Below are 24,224 nucleotides of genomic sequence, written 5' to 3'. Positions count from 1 at the left end.
AGACCCCGCCCCTCACAGACCCCGCCCATCACAAATCACTCCCATTACAATCCCCGTCCTTCGCAGACCCCGCCTTCACCGACCCCGCCCATCACCAATCACTCCCATTACAGACCCCGCCCCTCACAGACCCCGCCCATCACCAATCACTCCCATTACAGACCCCGCCCCTCACAGACCCCGCCCATCGCAGACCACGCCCATCACCAATCACTCCCATTCCAAGCCCCGCCCTTCGCAGACCCCGCCTCCACCGACCACGCCTCTCACAGGCCCCGCCCCAAGACGAGCCCTACCCCATCAGGCCCCGCCCACACTCACGGACGGGCACGCCCCAGACCGCGCCCCAAAACGGCCCCGCCCCCGGCCCCGCCCCTTTGTGGCGCAGGCGGGAAGCCCCGCCCATCGCGCCCAGCGAGCCCCGCCCCTTGGGGCTGCAGCGCCGCCTGGTGGTCGGTGCTGCACGTGCGAGCGGAGCGATGCGACACCGGGACGGGGAGAGGCGGCATGGGGACACGGGGAGACAGGGACATGGGAACACAGGGATATGAGGGGGAGGGACATGGGGACATGGGGATGTGGGAAGACAGGGACATGTGACAGGGATATGTGACACAGGGACATGGGGACATGTAGGTGGGGAGACAGGGATGTGGGAACACAGGAATATGAGAGGCAGGGACATGCGGACATGAGGACATGGGAGACAGGGACATGGGGACATGAGAAGACAGGAACATGGGGACACAGGGACGTGGGGACATGTGGATGCAAGGAGAAAGGAGGACAGGGACCTACATGGGAACATCGGGATATGAGAGATGGGGATGTGTGGGCACAGGATCACAGGGACACGGAGTGATGGGGAACACTGTCCTTGGGCAGGGACACATGGGGACATGGGGAGTACTGGGGCACACAGCACTGGGATCACTGGGGACCAAGTCCTTGTGCATGAGGACTCACAGGACACTGGTCCCAGGATGTGGTGACACATGGGGTGCTGGGGGACTGGTCCTGGGATGCAGGGACATGTGGGACACTGAGGGGACAGCCCCCAGCACAGGGACGTGTGGGATCCCACATCACATGGAGGACACAGAGCCCCTGGCTTGGCAGGACCCTGCCGTGGGGCCATGGACACAGAGATGAGCAGTGGCATTCAGTGGGGGCCACCTGGAATCATGAGGGGCCCCCAACCAGTCCGTGTCTGTCCCCCTGTCCCCCTCCCAATGCTCTCCCATCCCCTTCATGTCTCACTTCTCTTTCTGTCTGGATTTCTCTCTAAGCTTCCTGCACAGCTCGTGGCTCCCCCCACTGTCCCCTTTGTCCCCTTCTTCCTCTTCCCATGACATTTCTGGGTTTGGCTGCACGTGTCCTGGTCCCCCTGGGGTGTGACGATGCACAAGGCTGGGCTGGGGATGTATCACTAGCTCTGTTATTTCCCTTCTTAGCTGGAAAAAGGGACCAGAGGTCACCCAGCCACCCACTTTGGTGACAAGTAGGGAACAATGCAGGCTGGCCCCATCTACATCAAGCTGTGACACCAGCTTGTCAGCCTGACCCCACTGATGGATCCTGGGGATGTCTGGCCCTGGCAGGGCCGGGTAGGCAGGGTGCCCAGTGCCCTGGAGTGCTGCAGTGGGGCAGGGCCACATGTCACCAGGCTGGGAACCCGCTGCCACCTTCCTGTCCCATGCACGGGGCACAAACAGCTCCATCATCCCGCTGTGGCTCTCCTGTCTGCCTCCAGCTGCCTCTTGTCCACTTCCTCCTCCCCACGGCGTGCGGCTGCGTGACGGCAGCTGGAGATTCCCCCCCCCCCCCGATGGTGCGCCCCAGATGCTCGTGCTGGTGACAACTGGCAGTGACCCCACGCCTCAGTCTGGCTGTCACACCGCAGGGATGTGGGCAGGACGCCAGTGTGACGTGGTGCAGACAGAGGGGGGTGTCAGCAGGGAAAGGGACGGGTGACAGCCCTGCCGTGTCACCAGCCCTGTGCCATTTGTGCAGACCTGGCTGGCACAGCAGCCACTCCACAGAGATGTCCTGGCGGGTGCTGTCACCTGCTTCTGCTGGTGCCTGTGTCACCCTTCTGCTCAGCTGTGCCTGGCTTGGCTCTGCCGCCCAACCCTCCTCAGGTAAGTGCCCTGGTGGGTCGGGGGTGATGGGGTAGGGCAGGGACACCTCACTGGGACACCCCAACATCACGTCTGATGACACTTGGAGGCGAAGGCTAGGTGACATGGGGGGGGAGAGTTTGGGGCCCTGCTCTGCTGCCTTCCCTCAGTGTCCACATTGAGAATCTGAGTAAAGACCTGAAACCCAGCCAGCATTTCGCCTTTTGGCAGAAAAATTCAGACTACTGCTCTCATAACCTGAATTTTCCATCCCCTGGATACAGAGAGAGGGCGGAGGTTGTGGGAGATGTGTTGGATGTAACCAAAGCCCCCCAGGGTAGGGTGTTCTGGGGACCATCAGGATAGAAATTCTGCAGCTGGGGGTGACGTGCACAGACTGTCTGGTTTTTTTTCTGAGCAAGCCAGAAAAGGGATTTGATCCTGGGTTGTTTCTCTGGTGTCCTGGCGCCTTCCTGTTCTTCAGTTTAGTTCTTCGCACACAATGAAAAACCCCTGACCACAGGAAGATGAGGAGATGTCTCTGGCTGTGGTGGGGAGCTGAGCTGGGGACATGGCTGGGACTATCCCAACCCTGTGCTGCACTCCTGATCCCGTTGTGCCGGGCTGGGTAGGACAAGTGACATCAGCAGCACCAGGGATGTGGGAGCAGAGCCCGTCTGGGCTCAGAGCAGGGCACGCAGCTGGGCTGGCACCGCTGCGCTGGTGCCTGGCACAGGATGGGTCACAGCTCTGCAGGATGAGGGCAGCAGGGTGTTGAGGGCTCCCCTGCCGTGGGACAGGGAGGTGCCACCTCCTGTGGTCACTCTGCAGGGAGGGGTGACAGCTCCTGCCCTCGGCTGAGCCCAACACCTTGTGTCCCCTTGTGTCCCCGCAGTGCCCAACAAGAAAGGGCGAGCCCTGCTCCCCCTCACTCCCCAGGAGAAGAACATGTGCTCCCAGGCTTCTGAGGAAGATTTTCTCAACAGCACCCTCAGCACCCACCTCCTGCCTGCCCTCTACTCCGTGGTCGTGCTGGTGGGGCTGCCAGCCAACGCTCTGGCCTGCTGGGTCCTGGCCACCAACTTCAGGAGATGCTCCAGCACCATCTTCCTGCTCAACCTGGCTGGGGCTGACCTGCTCTTTGTCCTCCTGCTGCCCTTCAAGATCTCCTACCACCTCCTGGGCAATCACTGGCCCTTTGGGGACTACCTGTGCCGCACCATGGTGGCCTTCTTCTATGGGAACATGTACAGCTCCATCCTCTTCCTCACCTGCATTGGCCTGGAGCGTTACATCTCTGTGGCACACCCATTCCTGTGGAAGGGCTCCAGCTGGACGAGAGGCAAAGTGGGCATCTGTGTGGGCATCTGGCTGCTGGTGGGGCTGGGCATGAGCCCTCTGCTTTTGCGCTCACACACACACAATATCTCCAGCCTGAACATCACGACGTGCCACGATGTGCTAGAAAAGGAAACCCAAAGGTTCTTTGGCTACTATTTCCTGTCCCTGGTGGGGCTGGGCTTCGGCCTGCCCTTCGTGCTCATGACCATCTCCTACAGCTGCATCCTGGCGCGGCTGCTGGCCAAGGGAGGGAGCCACGGGCAGGTGGTGCGTGTCCTGGCCCTGGTCCTTGTGGTCTTCATCCTCTGCTTCACACCCAGCAACGTGATGCTCTTCATCCACTACATGCTGGAGCCCACGGGGTGCAACAACGGCACCTACATCTCCTACGCCCTGGCCCTGGTGCTTAGCGCCTGCAACAACTGCTTTGATCCCTTCATCTACTTCTATGTCTCCCGGGATTTTCGGGGCTGGGTCCGGGATGCGGGAGGCCGCTGCCTGTGGGGGCTCGAGACCTCGTCGGGGAGGTCCACAGAGAAAACAGCCCTGCCCCTGAGGTCCAGTGGGCAGAGCCAGGGTTGCCAAGCTGTGTCCCCCTGCCCCGGGGATGGGGGAGCCTGAAGCATGCCCACACCAAGGGTTGGCAATAGACTTGGGCAAAAAATTCCACCTGGATCTGAGGTTCACAAGGATTTTGCCTCAGTTTTGCCCCCCTGATGACACCAGCGCTGCCCAATTCCATGGGACCCTCAGGTGGGTGTCTGGCACCCCAATCTCCCCATCTGCCAGACCCTGGCATCCCTCACCACTCTTCCTGCAGTGACCAAACCCTCCAGAGTACAAATAAACCTTTATTTCTCCCTGCTGGTGGCAGGAATAGGTACAAACACCCTCGCTGAGGAGGGGCTGCCCTCCATCGCCAGGACTACACACCAGGCACACATGGCCAGCCCTGCTCCTGCTGCTCCCCTTTCCCCCAAAATATGCCACAGTGGATGCAAGAAGGGAAGGGGGGATGGCTTGGGTGTCCTGACTCTGCCCCGCAGGCCCAGTGCTGGAGAGGGGACACGCTGTGTTCCCCTGTGCTGGCAGGCACCCCATGCCCCCTGCCTGGCACAGTGCTGTGCTGCCGAAACATGCGGGCACCACCTTCCTGCTTTTGTTTTCCCCTTTACTTGCGTCCCTCGGTGCTGGGCTCGATGACAGATGTGCCACTCACGAGCAAGAGCACAGGTGGCAGCAGTCCCAGCCCTCCCACGAGGGGGTACCATGACCCAACATCCTGGTCACCACTTGTCCCTTTGGTTCCCAATCCCAGCCTGGCCCTGGGATGAGGAGGAGGAGCAGGGTGGGGTTTCCGCGATGTGGGAGTGTGGGGTACCCATCATCTCTGCCACTGGGGTACCCATCATCGCTGCCACCGGGCACGACTTGACCCCCAGGTCGGTGGCCACCCCTTTGGCACAGTGGGTCATGTCACCGGCTGGCCAGGCCCCGGGGGTTGGCCATCGCTCTTCCTGAGGATGACACTGCTGAGCTCCTGCATCAGTTTGTCACTGATGGGTGAGGGCGGCTGCAAGCTCCTCTTCCTGGGCAGCTCCAGGGAGGTCTCTGCTGTGGGGCTGTTCCCCGGTGTGGCTGCCTGCTCCCAGTCCCTGCCCAGCGCCAGGGAAGGCTCCACGTTCCTCTCCAGAGAGGACGTTTTGGTGGGTCTGAGCCCCGGGCTTGGAGTTTTGTTGCTCTCCAGGTTCAAGCCCCTTTCGAGGGACACAGCTTTGGTGACAGAGGGACCTGTCACCCTGTGTCCTGGGCTGGCGGGCAGCGAGGAGCGCAGGGCGGTGGCTGGGGGCTCCTCAGGGAACGGGGATGGCTTCTTGGACCTGTCCACAGGGGGCACGGCCGCCAGCTCTGCCAGCAGCCCCTGCCCCAGGTCCAGTGCTGCCAGCTCGGGGAAGTTCCCCACTTCCTCATAGACGGGATCAGTGTCTGCCTCCTTCTCCTGCTGCTCCTCCAGGGAGTCCTGGTGGATCTTCATGGGCTGGGGAAGGCAGGGGGCAGGGTGAGGGACACTGCCCCCACAGCTCAGCTGTACCCCTCTGTCCCCCCTCACCCTGCCCTCCCTGCACTGCCTGGGGATCCTTGTCCCTCACCATGGGGCCGATACCTGCAGGGGACCCGCCCTCCACCAGCTCCCTCGGCTCAGGCACTGCTGCCCTTTCTTCCCCATGGCTGAGGAAAGGTCAGTTTTGGTCCCTGCCTGGGCATGGTCCATGCCACCAGCCCAGCACCCCTTGGCAGAGTGTTCTGGGGTGGGGCAGGCAGATGGATGCCATGCAGAGCACAAAGCCAGGAGAGATGAGGTTCAGCCCAGTGGCCTTTTTGGAAATAACCTGAAGACAAGGCACACCTAAACCTCTTTCCTCACATTTCTTCCACTGATACCCTACGGACAACCTGTTCCCAATGAGAGAGGCTCTGGGAACTGGGCTGGACTGGTGTGCTCTTGCTTGCCCACACTGGGACCATGCAGGGACCCACATCCCCAGGTGGGGAACACGCAGAGCAGTGGGCACCCCCTCATCTGCCCCACAAGGTGGGCACATCTCTGAGCGCCCGTGGGATGCTGCAGGTGAGCCCTGGCACAGTGCAAAGCCAGCAGCGGGTGCTCCAGGTGTGCAGGTACTTACAAAGAACATGGACAAAGTCCTTCGCGTGTGCAGGCGGCGCTAGAAACAGAGGAGATGGACAGGGGTGAGCATGGAGAGCACGGAGCAGGGCCACGGCTGCCTGGGTAGGCGGGGGAGGGGCAGAGGGTGCAGGTGCCTGCAGGCATGGAGAGCTGCCACGGACACGGGCATGGACACGAGCACGGCACACAGCACACAGAGCACCCATCGGTGCCTCTCCAGCCCTACGGTGGGCATGGGGTCTCGGGGCAGGTATAAGGAGCAGGATGCGTGCACGAGCACCTGTGGGCAGGGGGAGCTGCAGGGGCTTTACCAGGGTCTGGTTGGCAGAGAGCATGGTGGCGTCAGTGCTGTCCCCGTGCAGGGGCACCAGTGGCATGGTCCCGAATTTCTGCTTGGCGAGGTCAGAGGAGGAGCGTCGGCGCAGGACCACGGGGCGCAGGTCGTCATGCTGTGCACAGGGACAGGGTGGGCACGGGGGTCACGCCCTGCCAGCCCCGTCCCAGCCCTGCCCAGCTGGGTGGCACCACCAGCCTGCACCCACCTGAGCCTTGAGGATGCTGGTGGTCCAGTCCCACAGCTCGTCCTGCCCTGAGCACACCAGGTACCTGCAGAGCAAACAGTGGAGAAGATGCCAGGGAGAGGGGGCAGTGGGGCCCATGTCCCCTTGTCACCTTGTCTGTGAGCCTGGGGATCTCAGGTTCATCTACACCCCACGGGGTTAAATCTCTGAAAATCTCTGCGTGCCCAAATTGCTGCTTTAGGGTGAGGTGAGAGCTTTTTGGGCACCCAGCACCACCCAGGGGCACTGGGGTGGGTGGGGAGGCAGAAAGGCTGTGTGGCAGAGACGTGGGTGGCCCCTGGGGCCTGGCTTGCATCCTGTGCCAGGGACAGTGGCCCTGCCACTCTGCCTCTCAAGTGCCCCAGCTCTGCCCTGACCCCAGGGCCTTGTACCACTGCCCCTGGCTGTCCCACTCCCACTAAAACTGGGGACAGATCTTGAGCTCCCCCAGACCCAGGATGGCAGGGGACAGTACTCACAGCTGCTGCTTGTCCAGGGTCAGTGTGAAACCCCACCTGGAAAGGAACACAAGGCTGTAGGGCAGCACTGCCAAGCTCAGACACAGCCTGAGGTCTGTGGGCAGTGGGGCAGGGGGCTGAGCTCTCCCCACAGGCACAGACTTTGGGTCCAGGTGAACTCTAGAAGCTGGGTTTTGCTGCCAGGAGCAGGGACTGAGGGATGGATATCTGCTCCAGTGCCATGCTGGGGAGGTGCCACTTACTGAGCTGGTGGCTTCAGCTTCTTCCTAATGCCCATGTAAACCTTGGCTGCGTCCAGGGGCCACTCACGCTCTGGCTTGGCACTCTGGGAAAGGACATCCGGTGGGTCAGCCTGGCTTGGTGCCAGCCTCCCTGCCAGGAGAACAGCCACCAGTGTGCCACTGCTGTCCCCAGGCTCCTCCTCCCACCCCCGGGGCTGAGGTCCATCCCACAGCATCCCCTGTACCCTCTTCTCCTTGAGCAGCAGCAGCCTCCTGTCCCGGATGACGAAGTAACGCTCCTGAAACTTGTTCCCCAGCAGCCTGGGGGGCTCCTCACGGCATTTCAGCAGCCCACACTTGGGGGTTTCACGCTTGGCACCTGCCCAGTGTGGGGACATAAGGCTCAGGGCGCTGGCAGGGTGGGATTGCAGGGGGATCCCACTGTGGGTCTCGGTGATGTGCCCCTGATGGCTGCAGGGCAGTGAGCAGGGCAAGGGGAAGCTCAGGCAGACCTGTCCCTCTCTGGGGACACCCCGAGGGGCTGGGTTCCTTTGTGCTCGCCTTACCTGTGAAGAGACAGCTGCCCTCGCCGATGGGCACCTTCCTCACCAGCAGGTATGCGGCACTGGGCTCCGGGAGCTTGCACCACTGCAAGGCTTGCTCCAGCACCTTCTCCTTGGGGTGCAGGGGCCGCTCTGGGGACACAGGGACACTCTCACCACTGTGTCCTCTTCCCTGTGCCAGTTCCTGTCCCCTCTGCCACCACCAGAAAGCATGTCCCCCACACCTGCCCCTCACCAGCCTGGCCATGCCAGGAGCATCCCCCTGGGCGATCCTCCCATGCTCACCCAGCTCCCCGTTCTCCAGCGCCTCGAAGGTCAGCCAGACGTCCAGGCTGGCGGCCACGTTGCGCATCTCCAGCACCTGGTTGGTCAGCTCCTCTGCTGTCATCGTGGGGGACACCTGGGGCCGGACACACGGGGAGCTGCGGTGGGTGGTGCAGGATGGATCCCAGGGGCGCCAGGAGCTGCGTCCCTGCTCACGTGCTCTGGCACAGCCCTGCTTTGGGACTCACCTTCAGGGTGACGCAGCAGTCGGGTACCTTCTGCTCCAGGTAAACCTCGATGATGAGGTCTCCTGCCTGGGAGAGCTGCGGGGAGGTGTTGGTGTGGGTGCTGAGCACATCCCACCCTCCCCGGGCTGGAGATGGTGACCCAGGAAACTGGGGCTGCTCCTCCCCCGGGCAGGAGCGTCAGGGTGGTGGGCACAGGGGAGATAAGAGGGGGAACATCCTTTCCCAAATGAGGATATGAGACAGTAGGGACCAGGGTGGGCAGCTGGGAGTGTCCCCATCCTCCAGTCAGTCCCCCAGCCCAGGGGTCCCTGATGTGGTGAGGGCCAACAAGCACCTTCCCAGTACCTGGGTGTCCTTCCAGGTGGTGATCAGGCTGTTCTCCAGATCCATCTGGGATACCTGATCCTCGTCAATCTGCCAGAGGAAGGGTGCACAGGGTCAGCGTGGAGCGGGATCCGGCTTGAGGACACAGGGCCAGGATGGAGGGATGCAGGGAGAGGCAGAGGTGGGCACTATGGGGGGATGCAAGGGGTCTGGATCAGACCCAGCATGGAGGGGGCTGCAGGCCCCTGCTTACATTGAAGATGCTGACGTAGTTGTCGATGAGATCTTCCATCACCTTGACCTCGTGCTCCCCTTTGCCATCGGTCTGGAAGAGGCTGGGAGCGAAGAGCAGCGACAGGTTCTTGGTGCTCATCTGGTTGAGGTCTGCACATTTCTGCACCCTGGCATAAGGAGCAGAGAGGCGAGGGGTTGGTCCTGCTCAGGGTGGGGTTTCAGCCCCAGCCATCCTCCTCTGCCTCATACAAACAGCCTGGATGTCCCCAGCCCCTCAGCAGTGGGAACTTCAAACTGGGCAGTTCCCGTTTTGAGAACTTCCCTCTGACATAAAACCAGACAACGGTGCTACCTCAAACTCTGACTCAAGATGGGGATTGAGTGTTTTCTGTCTTTCTGGGGCACTGGATGACATTTACATCCTACGGGGTGGTGTCCCCTAGTCCCAAACCTCCTGTTGCTCCCCCTTGCTGCAGGATGACTTTGGGAATGTTCAAGGTGTCCCAGCACCAGCTGTGTGGATGGAGCAGGGCATGGGGCCTCCCTGTCTCTTAGGGATAGGAGCCAGCACTCCCTGGGCAGCAGGGAGACCCCACAGGGCTGGCTGGACCAGGAGACGCTGATGGGAGGGCCCCACTGACCGGTAGAGGTGCCCGATGAGCGCAGCCAGGGTCTTGTGGTTGAGGCGAGGCAGGCGATGGATGAGCTCCTTGTACCGCTCCAAGCGCTGCGGCTTCGAGGAGATTCCTGGTGGGAGGAAAACCAGATCCTGGCTGAACCCGGCAGATCCAGAGGTGACACGGCACCAAGGCTGGCACCAGGACCCATCCAGAGGAACACTGGCCCCAGGGAGCCCAGCATGGAACAGGTTTGTGTCACGGTGCGACACAAAATAACTTACAGCAGTAGGTTAGATGTAAAAGGAAAGAAAAAGAACTCAAAAAAGTAAACTTTATTTTTTGACTCTACTATATATACAATAGTTAAAATGATAGTGGATTGGAGGGTGAAACTGTTACTTTCCCAACTACACCGGTCAAATTAACAGTCTATTAATTTTCTCTACTTACAAAGAAGAATGTAAAATAATCATTATTTACATGAACATGTGTGAGAAAACTTAGTTGAAATATGTAAATATCAGAAGGCATAGGAACTTTTAGAGGCACTTTAAAACGCCCAAAAGAACAGGGTGACAGGCCTGGGTGAAGGAGGTACCTGCAGCCTCCTTCCACTGCGGGTGCAGCTCCAGGGTGAAGATGGGATCTTCCAGCTCCCGGAAGAACCTCTTCAGCACGTCAGTGACATCCTCGATGAAGTTGTCGCTGATGCGCAGCTTGACATTGCGGGCGTCCCTCCGGAACTCCTCCATCAGTACCTTGATCCGGGACTTGGCTCCGTTCTTGCGGTAAATCCCCTCATGCCGCAGCCCTGGGACAGGGACACGGGGTCACAGGGGCCAGATCCTGCTCAGAGAATCCCTCATGGAGCTGGTGGCCCCGGAGCAGTGCCTCCTGCCTGGGTCCGTCGGCCATCCCGAGGTGCCAGAGGCACCAGGGCTGCTGGGCTCACCGTACTGGGTGATGAAGGCGATGCAGGAGTCCACGATGATGGGGATGTCCCCCCGGCTCAGCTGCTGGTCCCTCAGAGCGTTGCCCCGGCCCCCTGCTGACGCCTGGATATCACCGTACCACGCTGCCGAGTCCGCCCGCGACAAACCCTGCAGGTAAAATGTCCTGAGAACAACAAGGGCAGAAAAGAGGGAATGAGAGTTGTCCCAGGGGCAGGTTATCCCTCCTGCCTGTGACAGGGAGTGAGGGTCAGCCAGGCTGAGCCAAGGGACACTCTACCCCACCAAAATGACTCTGCAAGGCCCTCAGTCACAGCCCTGCTGTCCCTGTAACTTCTCCACCAGGAATTTGGGATCAGCATCAGTCCATTCCTGTTGGAACCCTGGTTATTGAGCATTTAAGACTTTCTGTGCTGACAGACACTGACACCCAAGAGAACACTGCATTTGACCTGAGGCCATGGAGAAGGCTTCTAAAATGGAATGATAGAACTGGGATTGTGGGGGTGGAGTTTGAATAGAAGTGTGTGATATCACAGAGTGGAAAACTTAAGAGTTTAAGGTTTTAGAATATAGTAATATATATAAACCAAGATGTAGGTTTTAGGGTGGAGGCTGGTCCTTCTCCTTCACCTTCTTCGTCACCTCCTTCTCCATGGGTTTGTGTGGTTTTTGTAATTGGATAAAAGAGTCCGCACTGTGGGCCACGGATGGTTGGTTATTGGGTTAAAAGTAAAAATAATTTAGGTGTTATTTCTCAATTGGAGAGTTAATCTTTAAAAGGCCTTGTAGAGAGGGAGATAGGGCTCCATTTTTAGTTCGTTAGAGGGAAGTGCTGTAGCACTCATGGTTTGTGAGACTGTAACACGGATAAGAGCTAATAAACATCTGAGTCCAAACACCTCCCGAAGTGCCTTTGCCCTGGGCAACATGCCCAGGTTGCTTGGCTCATTCCCCGTCATCCCCACAGCCAGGACTCACCTCCCCATCTCCACCAGGACCAGCAGCTCCTTCTTCTCCAGGGGGTCCATGGGGGGAACCAGATCTGCATGGGGGCGAGAAGCTGAGGAGTCAGAGCCATGCAGGGCCACCCAGAGGTGCCTGTCCCGGGCCGTGCCGTGGCACTCACTGAGCTCCTGCAGCCGCCGCAGGTTGATGCTGTCCTCGGCCCCGTCCTCCTCGGCGGGGCAGATGAAGAGGTGGCTTTTCTGCAGGATGAAGAAGGCCCGCTGCCAGCGCTCGGGGTTCAGCATGCACTTGTAGCGCAACTGGCCCACGCGCTGGAACTCGTAGCCCAGCAGGCAGTGGCAGCTCACGGGGGTGAACCACTGTGGGATGGAACAGGAGATGAGAGGGGTGAAGACACCCCTGAGGGCTGACCCCCACGAGGATGGGGGCAGGTCACCAGGGAGGATGGGAGCCCCTGGAAAGGGAGGAGAGTGTTTCCCACAGAGCATGGGGAGCTGTGAGGAATCACAGTAGGGAAGCAGGGACAGAGTCTGGGGACATGCTGGGGCTGGCTCACCTTGCCAATGGCACTGGCCCAGGCTTGCAGCGTTTCGGGCCCATCAGTTCCCAGCTGCTGCACTTTTTCCCCAGTGAGGAAGAGCTCAAGGGTGAAGCGAAACCTGCAGAAGATGAAACAGCCCATGAGGAGAACCCTGTCTCTGCCCCCAGAGCCAGAGCAACCACTGCACCAGGCAGGGAGCCCAGCCCTGCTGTCTGTGTGCCCCACGCTTTCTGGGCATGACTGGGGGCATGGCTGGGGGTACCTTTCAGTGGGACCAGGGCTGGTGAGTGTCTGGTGGGCTCTGTTGACCCCCAGAGAGATAAGATCCCCGCTGTCAATGTGGCTCAGGGGCTCAGTGCATTTCTCAGTCTCAAAGAAGAGCAGGGCTCTCTCCAGGGAGCACCACGTGCGCTGGAAGTCTGCAGGAAGAGGGGATCAGTGGCACTGGGGTGGGCACCCTCTGGCTGCCCTCCCACGCTGCCCACACTCACCCTCTTTGCTCTTCCTGGCCCCTGGGAGCTTTGGGGGGGCCGTGGCCCGGTACAGGTACCCGCTGTGTGTCACTGGCTGGGTGATCTCGTTGTAGACGCCCTCTGCACCCGGGTCCCGTGCGCGGGTGCTCCCTGTGGGACACAGTACAGAGGGTGGGGTAGGAGCAGGCACCCACCAAATTGTGGGTACCAGAGGGAGATCCCCCTCATGAAGGTGTAGGCAATAGAGTGTGCAGGCACGGGGTACCCTGAAAAGGGACTCCAGAGGAACCAGCTAAATCAGAGATTCCAGAGGAATCCTTCAACAGGGCGGGTCCCCCAGGGAGTCACCCTGAGTGTCCCCGGCCTTGGGCCATGCTAGGAGGGGCAGGGCCAGCAGTAAGGAGGAATTTCCTCCACCACAGCCATATGGGGCTCGAGGGTGCTCGTTACCTGAAAGGTTCCTGGGCCTTTTGCTCTCTGGTCCCCACCAAAGGTCGGCCCCGGGGGCTGCCTCGCTGGCAGCAGGATCAGAGGCCAGAGCAGCCTCCGAGGACGAGAAGAACTGCAGGATGGTCTTGAGCAGGGCTGGTCCTGCCACTGCAGTGCACAGTGTCTGGGGTGAAACAGGCGCATTTAGGGACCCCGCTGTGGCTCATGGAGACCCCAGCTCCCTCCCAGGGCTGCTCCAAGGCAGCCAAACCAAGGCACTACCTCCCAAAATTTGCCTGGCATGTGGGAGTGAGCACACACAGCCAGGCAGGAGGTGCTGGCACCTCAGACCAGGAGCTCTGGGGTGGCTCCCAGCACCTCGAGGTGTCCCTTACCTGGAGCACCTCCTCCTGTGTGGCATAGTGGGGGTGGGGCAGGCGGTACTGTCCCTCCCGGTACTTGTGGGCGATGAAGTCCCGTCTCTGCTCGGCGCTGCTGTCCGGGGTGATGGCCTCGGTGGCGGGGAGCCGAGCGGCCCAAAACCGGTTGGCTCGGTCATTTCCCAGCACGATGAAGAGCTGTGGGAGAGTCCCATGGTCATGGCGAGCTCCAGGGTCAGCAGCACAAGTGTTCCTGCATCCTGAAGGAGACAGTGGGGCTGCTGCCCCTCCAGGAGCAGCCTGGCCCCTGAGCACAGCATGCTCTGGCCTAAGTGCCTCACCTGCACGATTTCATTGCACCCCCAAGTGCCTTATCTGCACAATTTCATTGCACCCCCAAGTGTCTCACCTGCACAATTTCATTGCACCCTGCGTGCCTCACCTGCACGATTTCATTGGACCAGACGCTGGTGTCCAGCTTCAGGCTTTGCACCTTGGAAATGTTGGAACCCAGGCTGCGGTGCTGCCCTGCAGGGAGCAGGAGAGTCAGCACCCTCACCTGCTGGGGGACTGAGCCCCAAGTTATGCCCACACCCCAGGCAGCACCATGCCTGCACTGCCTGCCCCAGCCCACACCCCGAGGATGCCCCTGTGCCCCCGGGAGCTGTCCCACCTGCACACTGCTTGCAGATGACCACGCACAGGTTGATGGATGCCCAGTCGGGACTCTGAGCCCAGCAGTCGGCGCAGTATTTGTTGGCTTTGTTGGACCAGATCTTCTCTGCCACCTCGTAGTCATAGAGCATCTCGGCGATGGCCTCCTGCAGCGCCTCCATCCACTCTCGCTTCTCCCGCTCCGACTCTGCCACAAAGCTGGGAACACCAGCACAGACAGAGGTCAGGGGGCTGCAGCCACCAGCACCCAGGCCCAGCTGCGGGCTGCTCCTCTGTGCTCGTCCCCCCCAGATGCCAGGATACCTGAACGTTTTGGAGGGGGTGATGAGCTCGAAGCTGCGGCTCTTGGCCTCGCGGATGGTGGAGCCGCGCATCTCGATGAAGCACATGGCAATGCCCATTTTGAAGAACTACAATTCAGAGTGACAGCGCTGTTGGTTCTGCTGGGCACCAGCCTGGGCACGCCTGTGGAGTGGGGACTGCAGCCACGGCACCTCCAGCATCCCATCCCTGCTTTGCCCAGACAAGCCCCTGTCGCTCTCTCAGCCACCTTTCATCTGACATAAAGCACCCTGCAAATACCTTCAAATGAAAGGCAGGTTCTGCCCACAACCCCTGAGATGTGGCCACCCAGGTGTCCTGGGCTGTAAGATGTGGTTTGGGGGTGTGTATTCCATCACCATCTCTCAGAGCTGGGGCAGTTATCCTCTGTTCATGGGGCAGTTTTCTTTATCTCTCCCACAACCAATCCTCCCTCAGGAGATCTCTTCTGTTCATGGCCAGTGAGTGTCCCTGCATGGCTGAGAAAATTCCATCATCCATGGGGAGATGCTCTGCCCAGGGGAGGAGCCAAGCATTCCTACCTGGATACAATCTGACCTTGGGATCACCACAGCAGCCTTTTCCCACTTGTCTCAGATTGAAAAAAGCTATCTTTCCAAATCAAGACACCACTGCATTCCCAGGGGAGCAGCTCTCTTGCCCACTGCATTCCCAGAGGAAGCCCAGGCCCATCTCCAGCAGCCCTGGAGCTTCAGAGGAAAACTCCACCCTTGTCCAGGACCCCTGCTCCAGCAGAAGCACAGCTGGCACTGCAGGAGGGCTGAGCCACCATGGGATGGGATTGCTGCCACCAGCCTGACCCACAGGCTGCCAGGGCCTGCTCTGACTCTGGCAGTGTTGTTTTGTATTACTGCATTTTTAATTTAATTAAATTTTTCTTTTCTTCCCTAATAATGAACTGTTATTCCTATTCCCATATCTTTGCCTGAGAGCCCCTTAATTTCAAAATTATAACAGGTCAGAGGGAGGGTGTTTACATTTTCCATTTCAGGGGAGGCTCCTGCCTTCCTTAGCAGACACCTGTCTGTTCAAAACAAGACACCTGGTCCCTTTCTTTTGGGGATTCAAATCAGGGACACTCATAAAACAAATATCAACCTCAGCCAACTCCGCAGAGCTGATGCTGCTTAGTGCACGGCAGGCAATCTGGGAGTGAGATGATGGGAATAAAAACAGGAGTGCTAAGAAAATTCATCAGGAAGGAAGTGAAGTGTTCTGTGGGCAGCAGCAGCAGCGTGGGAGGTGACAGGGACCAGCTGTCACTGCGAGTGCCCCTTGCAGCAGGTGTGTTTGCTGCTGATTCCATGGCCATTCATCCTGCTGCCCTGGGATGGATTGGGATGCTTGGTGTGACCAAGACCAAAATGCCTGGTGGAGATGATGATGATTTGGTGATAGTGAGAAGACTGGGAGAGGGGTCCACTCCTGGTACCCATCACTGCTGCCCTGGGTAGGATCTCTAGCTTCTTGCTCTGCCATTCCCTTTTTCCTGCCCACCATTTCTTCTCTGCTCTCCCTTTGGCACCAGCCCTGGCTCAGCTCCCTCCATCCCTCTCATCCCATGTGGGGATCTGGCCACAAACCTGCTCACTCTTGTACAGCCACATCTCAGGCAGGCTCAGGGCTGCAAAAACCTTGGACTTCTGGCCCTTCAGCTCCAGGGTTCCCGACTTCTGGCAGTGGGCGGTGTTGGCAGGCCGGGGCCGGGACCCCACCAGGCGCTGCTCCATCACCTTCTTCTGCAGCGTGGAGCACCACTCATTCCTCTGGGCTGGGGACCAGGCAGGAGGGAGCGGGGCTGAGCCCTTCCCAACAGCCCTGCCACGGAGCAGAACACCCAGAAGGCAGGCAGGGGATGTTTTGGGGATGGGGTGAGAGCTGCCTGCAGGATGCTCTGCCTGGGAGAAGGGAGGCAGGAATGGTTCCTTAGGGCTGGTGGGCCCTGGCCCAGGTTTTCACTCACCCTCGTTCTCAGCACGGAAGACAAAGATCCGATGGCTGGTGATGACCTGGAACTTGTTGTCCTTGGTGGAACGAGCCATTTCGATCACAGACAGTGGGATCACTCCTTTGGGATAGGGCTCCTGGAATGAGCCCCAGGTGGAGTTACCCCCTTTGCCCTTCCCACAGAGCACCTCCATGACCTGGCACATCTTCCACATCCCCTGGGCGCTCTGCTGGTGCTGCCTCACAGCACAGCCTGCGGGCACAGCAGCCAGGTAGGTGCTGGGGATTCAGGAAGGGGTGGATCCATAGCTGGGATCCTATTTCCAGCAGGACCTCCCCTTTCCTGCTCTCTGTTGGCAGAGGGACCCTTGCAATCCTGGGCTCCCTATGGCTGAGGCTGTGCTGGGAGCCTGCCAGGCATCAGCTGCCCCACCCTGGTGATGGTAGAGCACTGCTGGCTCCTTCCAGAAGGACAAGGAGAGGCCAAGGGGATGTGGCAGCTCCCCAGGTGGTGTCGAGGTTCAGCCTCCCCACCCTGCCCCACTGTGCCCCGTGGTACCTTCTCACTGCTGAAGTACATCAGGTTCTTCCCATCGAAACGGATGTAGCGCCTCTGGAAGACATAGTTCCTGTTGGGATGGCAGAAAAACTGTTGGGAAGGGGATGATTGCCCCTCATAGACCCTTCCTCCTCCCAGGCACAGCTGCACAGAGGGCACCCAAGAGGTTCCTCTTCCAAGGGGAGCACAGTGACCAGCACAGCCACCTCACTTTGCCCAAGGGAGCTTTACCTATGGGGGCTGCCCCATCCCTGGAGGTGTTCCAGGCCAGCTGGATGGGGCTTGGAGCAACCTGGGATAGTGGAAGGTGTCCCTGTCCATGGCAGGGTGTGGAATGAGATGATCTTAAGGTCTCTCCCAACCCAAAGCCTGCTGTGATCCCACGTCTGCCCCACGTACCCCTGTGGGGACAGCTTGTCCAGCCAGCCACTGAGCATGGTGGGCCGGGGCTCGGACAGCGACGTGAAGCTGGCGTACGGGGAGATGGTGAGGTCATCCAGGAGCTCGTCAGGGTACAGGTGGGCTGGCAGGCTGAACGGGGCACCCTCGGGGCACGGGGCCTCCACGGTGGAATATCCCTCGGTGTCGTTGTGGGCGATGCGCTCGATGAGCCGGCTCCGGCTCTCCTCGTCCTCGCTCCGGCCCTCGCTGCTGCACTCGCTGCTCGTCCTGCGGCAAAAGGGGCTGGGAAGGAGCTGGGCAGCACAGCGTGGTCCTGGGCAATCCCACTCTGTCTGGGGACACCTGGCACTGCTCCTGGCCTCATCTTGACCTGCTTGGGGCACCCGGGGATGCTGGGGTTTGCATCTCCGGGAATGCTCAGGAGCCCCGTGGCCACCAGCAGCCCGAGGCTCAGCCAGTCCTATGTGATGGCACAAAGGCTGGGGCTTCCCACCTTTAGGGAATGTCACACAGGCCACCACCACATGTCTCCAAACCCCTGGCATCACCTCCTCCCCTCTTCACAGGCAGCGAAAGGAAGCCAGGCAGATTCCCAATCGCATATCCTGCTCCCTGCTGCACACCCACCCCTCCAACATTCCTGGCACTGTGAAACTCCTGCCACGACATCTTTGTGCCTGCTCTTGTGTCCAGCCAAAATGCTGGGCTGGTGGAACTCCTGCATCCATCTCCATTCCTTGGGAAGCCATGCTAAACACCCAGCCAGCCCTGCTGAGGCTCTCCAGCCATAACAATAAAAGGAAATTATAAAAATAAACTGCAAAGCCTGCCTCTTCCCATCAGGCCTCTCAGACAGGCATTTTTCTTTCCCTGGAAACGAAATGTGCTGGAAAATGTCTGACAGTCCCAGGACCATTGCACAGGGGGCCTGCCCAGGTGCAATGGTGATGGGCAGGAAGATGGGCAGGGACACCCCAGCACCCAGAGGAGAGCATCCATGCCAAATTCCCCTGTGGAATCCAAAGCCAGGGCGAAGAGAAGGCTCCTAAAAAGGCAACAAGGATGATCCGAGACTTGTCCTAGCTTCTGTCTGAGGAGCACCTGAGCAAACTGGGCATCTCCAGGGGACAGGGCGAGTGATGGGGGCAGGGTCATGAGGAGAACAGAAAGGACTCTCTTGGCCATCACTGCTTCAGCCTCAGGAGCTGGAAGCCAAAGAGCAAGGTGCAGAAGCACGTGGGAGAGGAGCAGGTAAGCTGTGGGAATCCTCCTTGGAGATGGAGACATTTTTGGAGAAGAAACCCAGAGAATGTGAGAAAGTGTCTCCAGTGTAAGCTCATGAGAAGCTTCAGGACCAGGAGAAGGACCCCAAACACTCCTAAACTCTGGCAACACCTGGTTTTGGGCACTGCCTCATTCTAGTACAGGCCCTGGACAGGCACATTGGATATCAGATGTCCCTGATCCACACGGGACAGGAGCAAGCCCTAAATCTGCCTGGGAGGATGCTGGGCTGGAGCCATCCCAGCTGGGGTCTGCTCCAGAGAAGCGGGGTAGTGACGGGACTGAGGAAGGGATGAAGAGAGAAAATGCCTGTGTGGCTCCAGGAAAGACAAGAAATGGTCCTGGCTGGCCGTGAGGCTCGGAGCACAAGGAAAATCGCTGTTTAATTAGCACAACAGAGCCTTGGCAGGGTGACTCATCTGGCTGGAATCCCAGCCTTGTCTGCAGATGCTTCAGGAAGGACTGGACAGGGAACGGTGTGGCTGGAGGACTCTGAGTCACAGAGGCAGACAGCAGCCTTGAGTGCCAGGGTTGAGTGGGAGGCAGACCCACGGCATGGGTCAGGGCAAGAGGAAAACGGGAAAAAAATCCATGGCAGCCCCTTCCTGAGCTGGGACTCACAGTCAATGAAGCTGTAAAGAGACAGAGGGCACTGAGCATCTGGCAGAGACAAGCAAAGCCCACCCACGGTGCCTGGTGAGTCTGACCCAGACCCCTGAGCTCCTTGGGGTGACACGGACACTGCTGTGCCACCTCTCTGTCCTGCTGAGACTGATGGCTGGAGCAGGGCACCAGCATTTCAGGGGGCTGAGCATCACCAGCGTGGATGAAGGTGCTCAGACTCAGAGCAGGTAAATCCCACCCTTCGCTCCTGCTGCACCCTCAGAGACCCAGCTCCCAGTTTGCAGGAATTTTGCATTAATCTTCCTTTTTCTGGGGATATTTTCTTGCTGGTGAGGTGGCTCTGCTCACCCCTGACACTGCCGCTGCCACACCCCAAGCCAGGGAGCAGCGTGGGCCAGACAAAGCTCCCCCAGAACAGGGCAAGAGGAGTAACCACAGGTAGAAAAAGGGGCAGAAGGGTCTCTCTGAAGTTTGGGACTGGGAAATATTTCCCATGACAAGTGAATTGGTGGGCTGCAGAGGACACCTGGTGATTCCCAGTGACACAAGGATGAGGACTGGAGAAACACCAGTGCTGTGGGGGAGGATCAGGAGGTCCCACAGAGGCAGCAGAGCTGGGGCCAGGGCTGGCCAGCAGCCCCCCAGCAGCTGAGCAGGATGCCAGAGCTCTGCTCCAGGGAATGTGGTGGGGCCAGTGGGGCTGGTGTGGGAGGAAAGCATTGGAGCAGCTGGATGATGGAGTCTGTGAGCACAGTGTAAAAAGTTCTCAGAGCTTTTCTGTCTCCTCTTCCACTCTCCACACCCTAGCCCTGCTTGGGCTGGGAGAAAAAAAAACCTGTGAACTGCTGTCCCTGACGCTGCTGATGGTCACATCCTGCCTCTTGTCAGCAAGGCCAGCTGCAAAGTCCCACAGCTGGGAGTGCCTGGCCAGTTCCCTGGGGATGCTCTGGATCCCAACTCCCAGGAAGCCACTGGATGCAGACAGGTCAGTGCCCAGCTCTTCTCTGAGCTGATTCAGAGGCCCCACAGGAGATTTCAGTATTTCTGTTTACAAAACTGCAGTTCCCAGGTATTTGCAGTTCCCCATCCGTGGCTGTGATGTGTGCCACCGCATCAGGTGCCACCGCGGTGCCACACAACCAGACCACGAGAGGCACTGGGAGTGTCCCCACACGGGGCAGAAAGGCAGGACATGGACGTGCACTGGCCCGCCAGGCCACAGCAGAGCTGAAGGCCACAGAGCTGCAGCTCACCTCCTCCTCTCTAAGCAACACAGGAAAAGGAACCCTCCCCATCTGAAATGGGAAGAGCAGCTTTCCTTCCTCTTTCTGAGATGCTATCAGGAGTTATGGAAAGTATATTTCAAAAGTGCTTTAAAGGTGCCCCTCACAATTTCACTGCCCGCCACCACAGAGTGACTGAGCAGCCGATGCTGATCTGGTGCTGCTGGAGCCTTCAGGGATTGCACAACCCCTCATCTGGAGCTTGGAGCCATCTAATTCCTGAGTAATCCCTGTCTCCCATGGTGTTTCCCTGATGCCAGAGGCCAAATCCGGGTTCCTCTGGGTGTACAGGTGTGCAGTGCCACTGGAGCTGCCCCAGCTGTGCACTCAGAAATCTCTTGCCAAGCACTGTCCCTCAAGGGCCACCCACCAGCACAGCTCCTTCTCATCTCCAAACCCGTCAGCTCTTCTGGAGACTGCTGACACCATCCCAGACACTCCTGATCATCTCTGCCATGGGGTAAAACCCCCATCCCCTCTCAGGCTGTCCCCAGGGCTGTGCCCTGTCCCCTGATGCCCAGCTCAGCCCCTGTGGCCCCGGGGAGCTGATCCCTACCTGCAGCCTTCTCGCTCCAGCTCCAGCTCGGACACGGCCTCGTAGCTCTGCTCAGAGGAGATGCCAGCACCCTGGGAAGAGAGAATGGTCACATCTCCTGTCCCCTGTGCCCTGTCCCAGCCCAAACCCCCTTAGCCTGCCTGACCTACAGTGCAGGGGCTCAGCCTGTGACCCTAACCCAGAACAGAATCCCAGAATCTCCTGAGCTGGAAGGGAAACACCCAGTCCAACTCCAGGCTCTGCACAGACCCCCCCCCCAAAAATCCCCCTGTGCCTCCCTGGCAGCGCTGTCCAAAGGCTCCTGGAGCTCTGGCAGGTTTGGGGCCGTGCCCATTCCCTGGGGAGCCTGGGCAGTGCCAGCACCCTCTGGGGGAAGAACCTTCTCCAGGCACTGCCGAGCACCGTGGCCTCACCAGCTGCAGCTCCCAACCTTGCAGCAGCTGGTGGGAAGCAGGGGACAGCCACCACCCCCACAGTGTCCCCTCACCTTTGGCAGGGCCACATGGCCAAAGATGGTCTCGCTGTAGGGGCTGATGGGCAGATCATTCACCTCTGTGGGCAGAGAGGGGAGGGGGAAGCATCAGTGGTGAGGGAGAGAGCAGCCAGGACTGGCAGTCCTTGAAAGGGACCCCCCAAGCCCACCACAGTGCACCCCAACACCAGGGCGTGTGACTCAGGGACACGGGTGGGGTTGGGCTCTGCCTGGAATGCCCCCCCCGGTCCCTGAGCGAGGCAGGAGCAGGGGCAGGGCCGGAGGACAGGCAGGGGGTGTGGGTGACCCCCTGTCCCCCTTCCCGGGGACACCGCAGGTCCCTGCTGTGCCCCGGGGCTCTCACCTGGCTTGCCGGTGGGTCTCTGTGGGATGGGGGGCAGGGCCCCGCTGGGCCAGCCGGGACTGCAGGAAAACAGGACAGGGGTTACTGTGGCTGCACTGGGGGGCTCTGGTGTCCGCTTTGGCTGGGCAGGAACCGCTGGACGCTGCTCCTGAGCCCGGCTTTGTCCCCTGGAATGTGCAGCATCCCCTCCCTGCCCCCAGTGCCCTCCTTGCTCCCTTCTCTTCCCAACCCTGGGACTGCTGGGATGTTTTCTGGGGCTGTGGGGCACTTTCCAGCGCGGCATCTCCCCTCTCTGTCATCTCCCACCTCGTTCCCAGCAGGAGGCAGCCCCAGAACCTCGCTCAGGCACCCCCTCAGCATGCTGGGGACCCCCAGCCCTGCTGCCAGACGGGCAGAAAAAGGGCAGCAGCCCCTCCCTGCATCCAGAAGGAGCCATCGGGGGGCCCAGGGCCGTCCTGTCATCTCAAAGGGATCCCAGCTGCTGCGTCCAGAGCTCGCTGAAGGCACGGGGAGGGTGGTGAAAGGGGCTTGTCAGCACCTGGAGGCAGGCGGGGCGGGCTCTGGGTGGGTCCCGGGGGTGGGGGGCTCTGTGGACCCTCATCTTTGCCTGCTCTGCCCCCCTCCGCTCCCAGGGCTGAGGGAAAGCATCGGCTTACTCAGACCTGCCCTCCGGCTGGGTGTGCTCCTGCGGGGATGGAGCGGGGGGCTGAGGGACCCCCTCACCCCGGGGCCCATCCTCCCCTCCCGGCTCCTCCGCGGCTGCTGCCGGGCGCTCGAGTCCTTCGTAGATGACGTTGGACACCATCTCCAGCCGGGCCTGCCCCGAGCCCGGCTTCGACGAGGTTGCCCTGGGGCACGGCGAGGGGTCTCTCCTGGCCGGGGCGGGCAGGGCAGCGCTGGGGGCCGGGGGACCCTCCTGGGCACCGCCAGGGCTGGGCTCAGCTGCCAGGCCCCTGTGTCTGTGCCGTGGGGGGACGCACGGGACGGACGGGGGGGATCTCTCCGGTGTGCCCAGGGTTTGTCCGTGGCTCGGGGATGGCCGTGTCTCCTCCCGAGCGCTGTCCCGCCCTCTTAGCCGGGACGCTATCGCACCCATGGCCACGGCTGTTCCTGGAGCAGCGCCGGGCTCCGGGCTCTCCAAATCCGTGGAGCTCTCTCCTGGCACAAACCCCTCTAGTACCACAAAGGCTGCTGGTGCCCTCTCGCTGCCCGGGCTGTGCGCTGGCACCGTGGAGCGTGCCGGGGGCACGGGCACCAATCCCTGCTCCGGCTTTGAGCGAGGGAAAACCGTCCTCGGCTTGGGAACCGGCTTCACGGCGGGAGGAGCAGGGTCCTTGTCTCCAGGCGGTGCCTGGCTGGGCACGGTGACACGCGGCTGCGTCCCAAAGGCGTCACTGGTCCCTCCCGGCTCTGCTCTCATGGCATCCTTGCCCTCCTGGGGGGCATCCAGCGCCTCCGTGCCTCGGGAATGGCTGTCTCCTGCTGCAGGTCTGCCCCGGGATTGGCTCAGCATCCGTGTCTGCTGTGCCAGGGTGAGGATCCGCTTGCGGTGCCCGGTGGCGGTGATGCCGATCTGCTGCAGGTGGTGGCTGTCCAGCGAGGTGGCATCTCTGGCCACGTGGTATCCGTGCTGCTTGAAGACATCCCGGTACCTCTCCAAGTGGATGGTGGCCAGCCAGTCTGCAATATCCGAGTCAGGGCCGCACGGGGAGCTCATGGCCCTGCGGTGCCTCCGCGACGGATGCTCAGCCCATCATCTGTGCGAGGAGGGGAGAGAGGGGCTGAGGAGGCGGCAGGAAGGGAAGGGGGGTGGGTTCAGCTGCCGTCAAGGGCACGGATCCCGCGGCTGGGAGCGCGGGATGCTCCCGGAGCTCCCCACAGCTCGCTGCAGTCCCCGCAGCCGCTCACCTCCTGCCAGCTCCAGGAGCCGGCATCCTGTTGTTCCCCAGCCCCAGCCTCTGCACCCCTCCCCGGGGCTGCCGGAGCCGGATCCCGGCCCCGTTTTGTCGGCGGGGCCGAGACCCGAGCCCGGGCAGGAGCGGAGGGTCCGGGCGCTCACGGGGGAGCGGGCGGTGGGGCAGATGCCGAGCGCCGGGACGCGCCGGGCTCCGCGGGGCCGGCGGGCGGGCCAGAGCCGCGCAGCCGCGGGGGTGTCCCGGGCAGATAACGGGGGGAGCAGCGGGGCCCCTCCCAGGGGATGATGAGCTCCTGTGCCGGCCAGCTCGGGGAGGGCTCTGCGGCCGGAAGGGCCAGACCATAATCTCTCTCTCTCTCTCTCTCTCACTGCTGGCGAGGGCATGGGAGAGGTCAG

At 60.6% G+C, this 24,224-nt stretch overlaps 2 protein-coding genes across 2 annotated transcripts; one reads left to right on the top strand and one right to left on the bottom strand.

Moving 5' to 3' along the window:
- The first annotated feature begins 1,871 nt into the window (after positions 1-1,871).
- On the top strand, positions 1,872-4,372 carry LOC137482870 (proteinase-activated receptor 3-like). Its single transcript, XM_068205471.1, has 2 exons — positions 1,872-2,153; positions 3,031-4,372. The coding sequence occupies exons 1-2, from the start codon at positions 2,045-2,047 to the stop codon at positions 4,080-4,082; spliced, it is 1,161 nt and encodes a 386-aa protein (XP_068061572.1). The 5' UTR covers positions 1,872-2,044; the 3' UTR covers positions 4,083-4,372.
- ARAP3 (ArfGAP with RhoGAP domain, ankyrin repeat and PH domain 3) lies at positions 4,295-23,715 on the bottom strand. Its single transcript, XM_068205473.1, has 33 exons — positions 22,570-23,715; positions 21,914-21,972; positions 21,565-21,629; positions 21,078-21,148; positions 17,328-17,597; positions 16,929-16,998; positions 16,386-16,506; positions 16,006-16,193; positions 14,384-14,490; positions 14,079-14,278; positions 13,848-13,933; positions 13,421-13,603; positions 13,047-13,209; positions 12,615-12,746; positions 12,386-12,542; positions 12,139-12,241; positions 11,743-11,941; positions 11,595-11,658; positions 10,616-10,779; positions 10,262-10,474; positions 9,685-9,790; positions 9,063-9,210; positions 8,831-8,899; positions 8,486-8,560; positions 8,259-8,373; positions 7,977-8,105; positions 7,656-7,789; positions 7,432-7,514; positions 7,190-7,225; positions 6,693-6,756; positions 6,462-6,599; positions 6,149-6,187; positions 4,295-5,499 (listed from the first exon to the last, which is right to left on the bottom strand). Exons 1-33 carry the CDS (start codon positions 23,628-23,630, stop codon positions 4,933-4,935), a joined length of 5,379 nt encoding a protein of 1,792 aa, XP_068061574.1. The 5' UTR covers positions 23,631-23,715; the 3' UTR covers positions 4,295-4,932.
- Positions 23,716-24,224: the final 509 nt, after the last annotated feature.

This window comes from Anomalospiza imberbis, chromosome 15, assembly GCF_031753505.1.
Source record: "Anomalospiza imberbis isolate Cuckoo-Finch-1a 21T00152 chromosome 15, ASM3175350v1, whole genome shotgun sequence".
Classification (NCBI taxonomy): domain Eukaryota; kingdom Metazoa; phylum Chordata; class Aves; order Passeriformes; family Viduidae; genus Anomalospiza; species Anomalospiza imberbis.
This window is presented reverse-complemented; position numbering and strand designations above follow the sequence as displayed.

Coding starts and splice junctions, on each gene's coding strand:
- LOC137482870 (XM_068205471.1), top strand. CDS start 2,045: ATGTCCTGGCGGGTGCTGTCACCTGCTTCTGCTGGTGCCTGTGTCACC. Junction 2,154..3,030: donor CTCCTCAGGTAAGTGCCCTG/GTGGGTCGGGGG, acceptor CCAACAAGAAAG/GGCGAGCCCTGCTCCCCCTC.
- ARAP3 (XM_068205473.1), bottom strand. CDS start 23,630: ATGAGCTCCCCGTGCGGCCCTGACTCGGATATTGCAGACTGGCTGGCC. Junction 17,598..21,077: donor CTGGAGCGAGAAGGCTGCAG/GTAGGGATCAGC, acceptor CTTTTGCCGCAG/GACGAGCAGCGAGTGCAGCA. Junction 10,475..10,615: donor CGCCTTCATCACCCAGTACG/GTGAGCCCAGCA, acceptor TCCCTGTCCCAG/GGCTGCGGCATGAGGGGATT.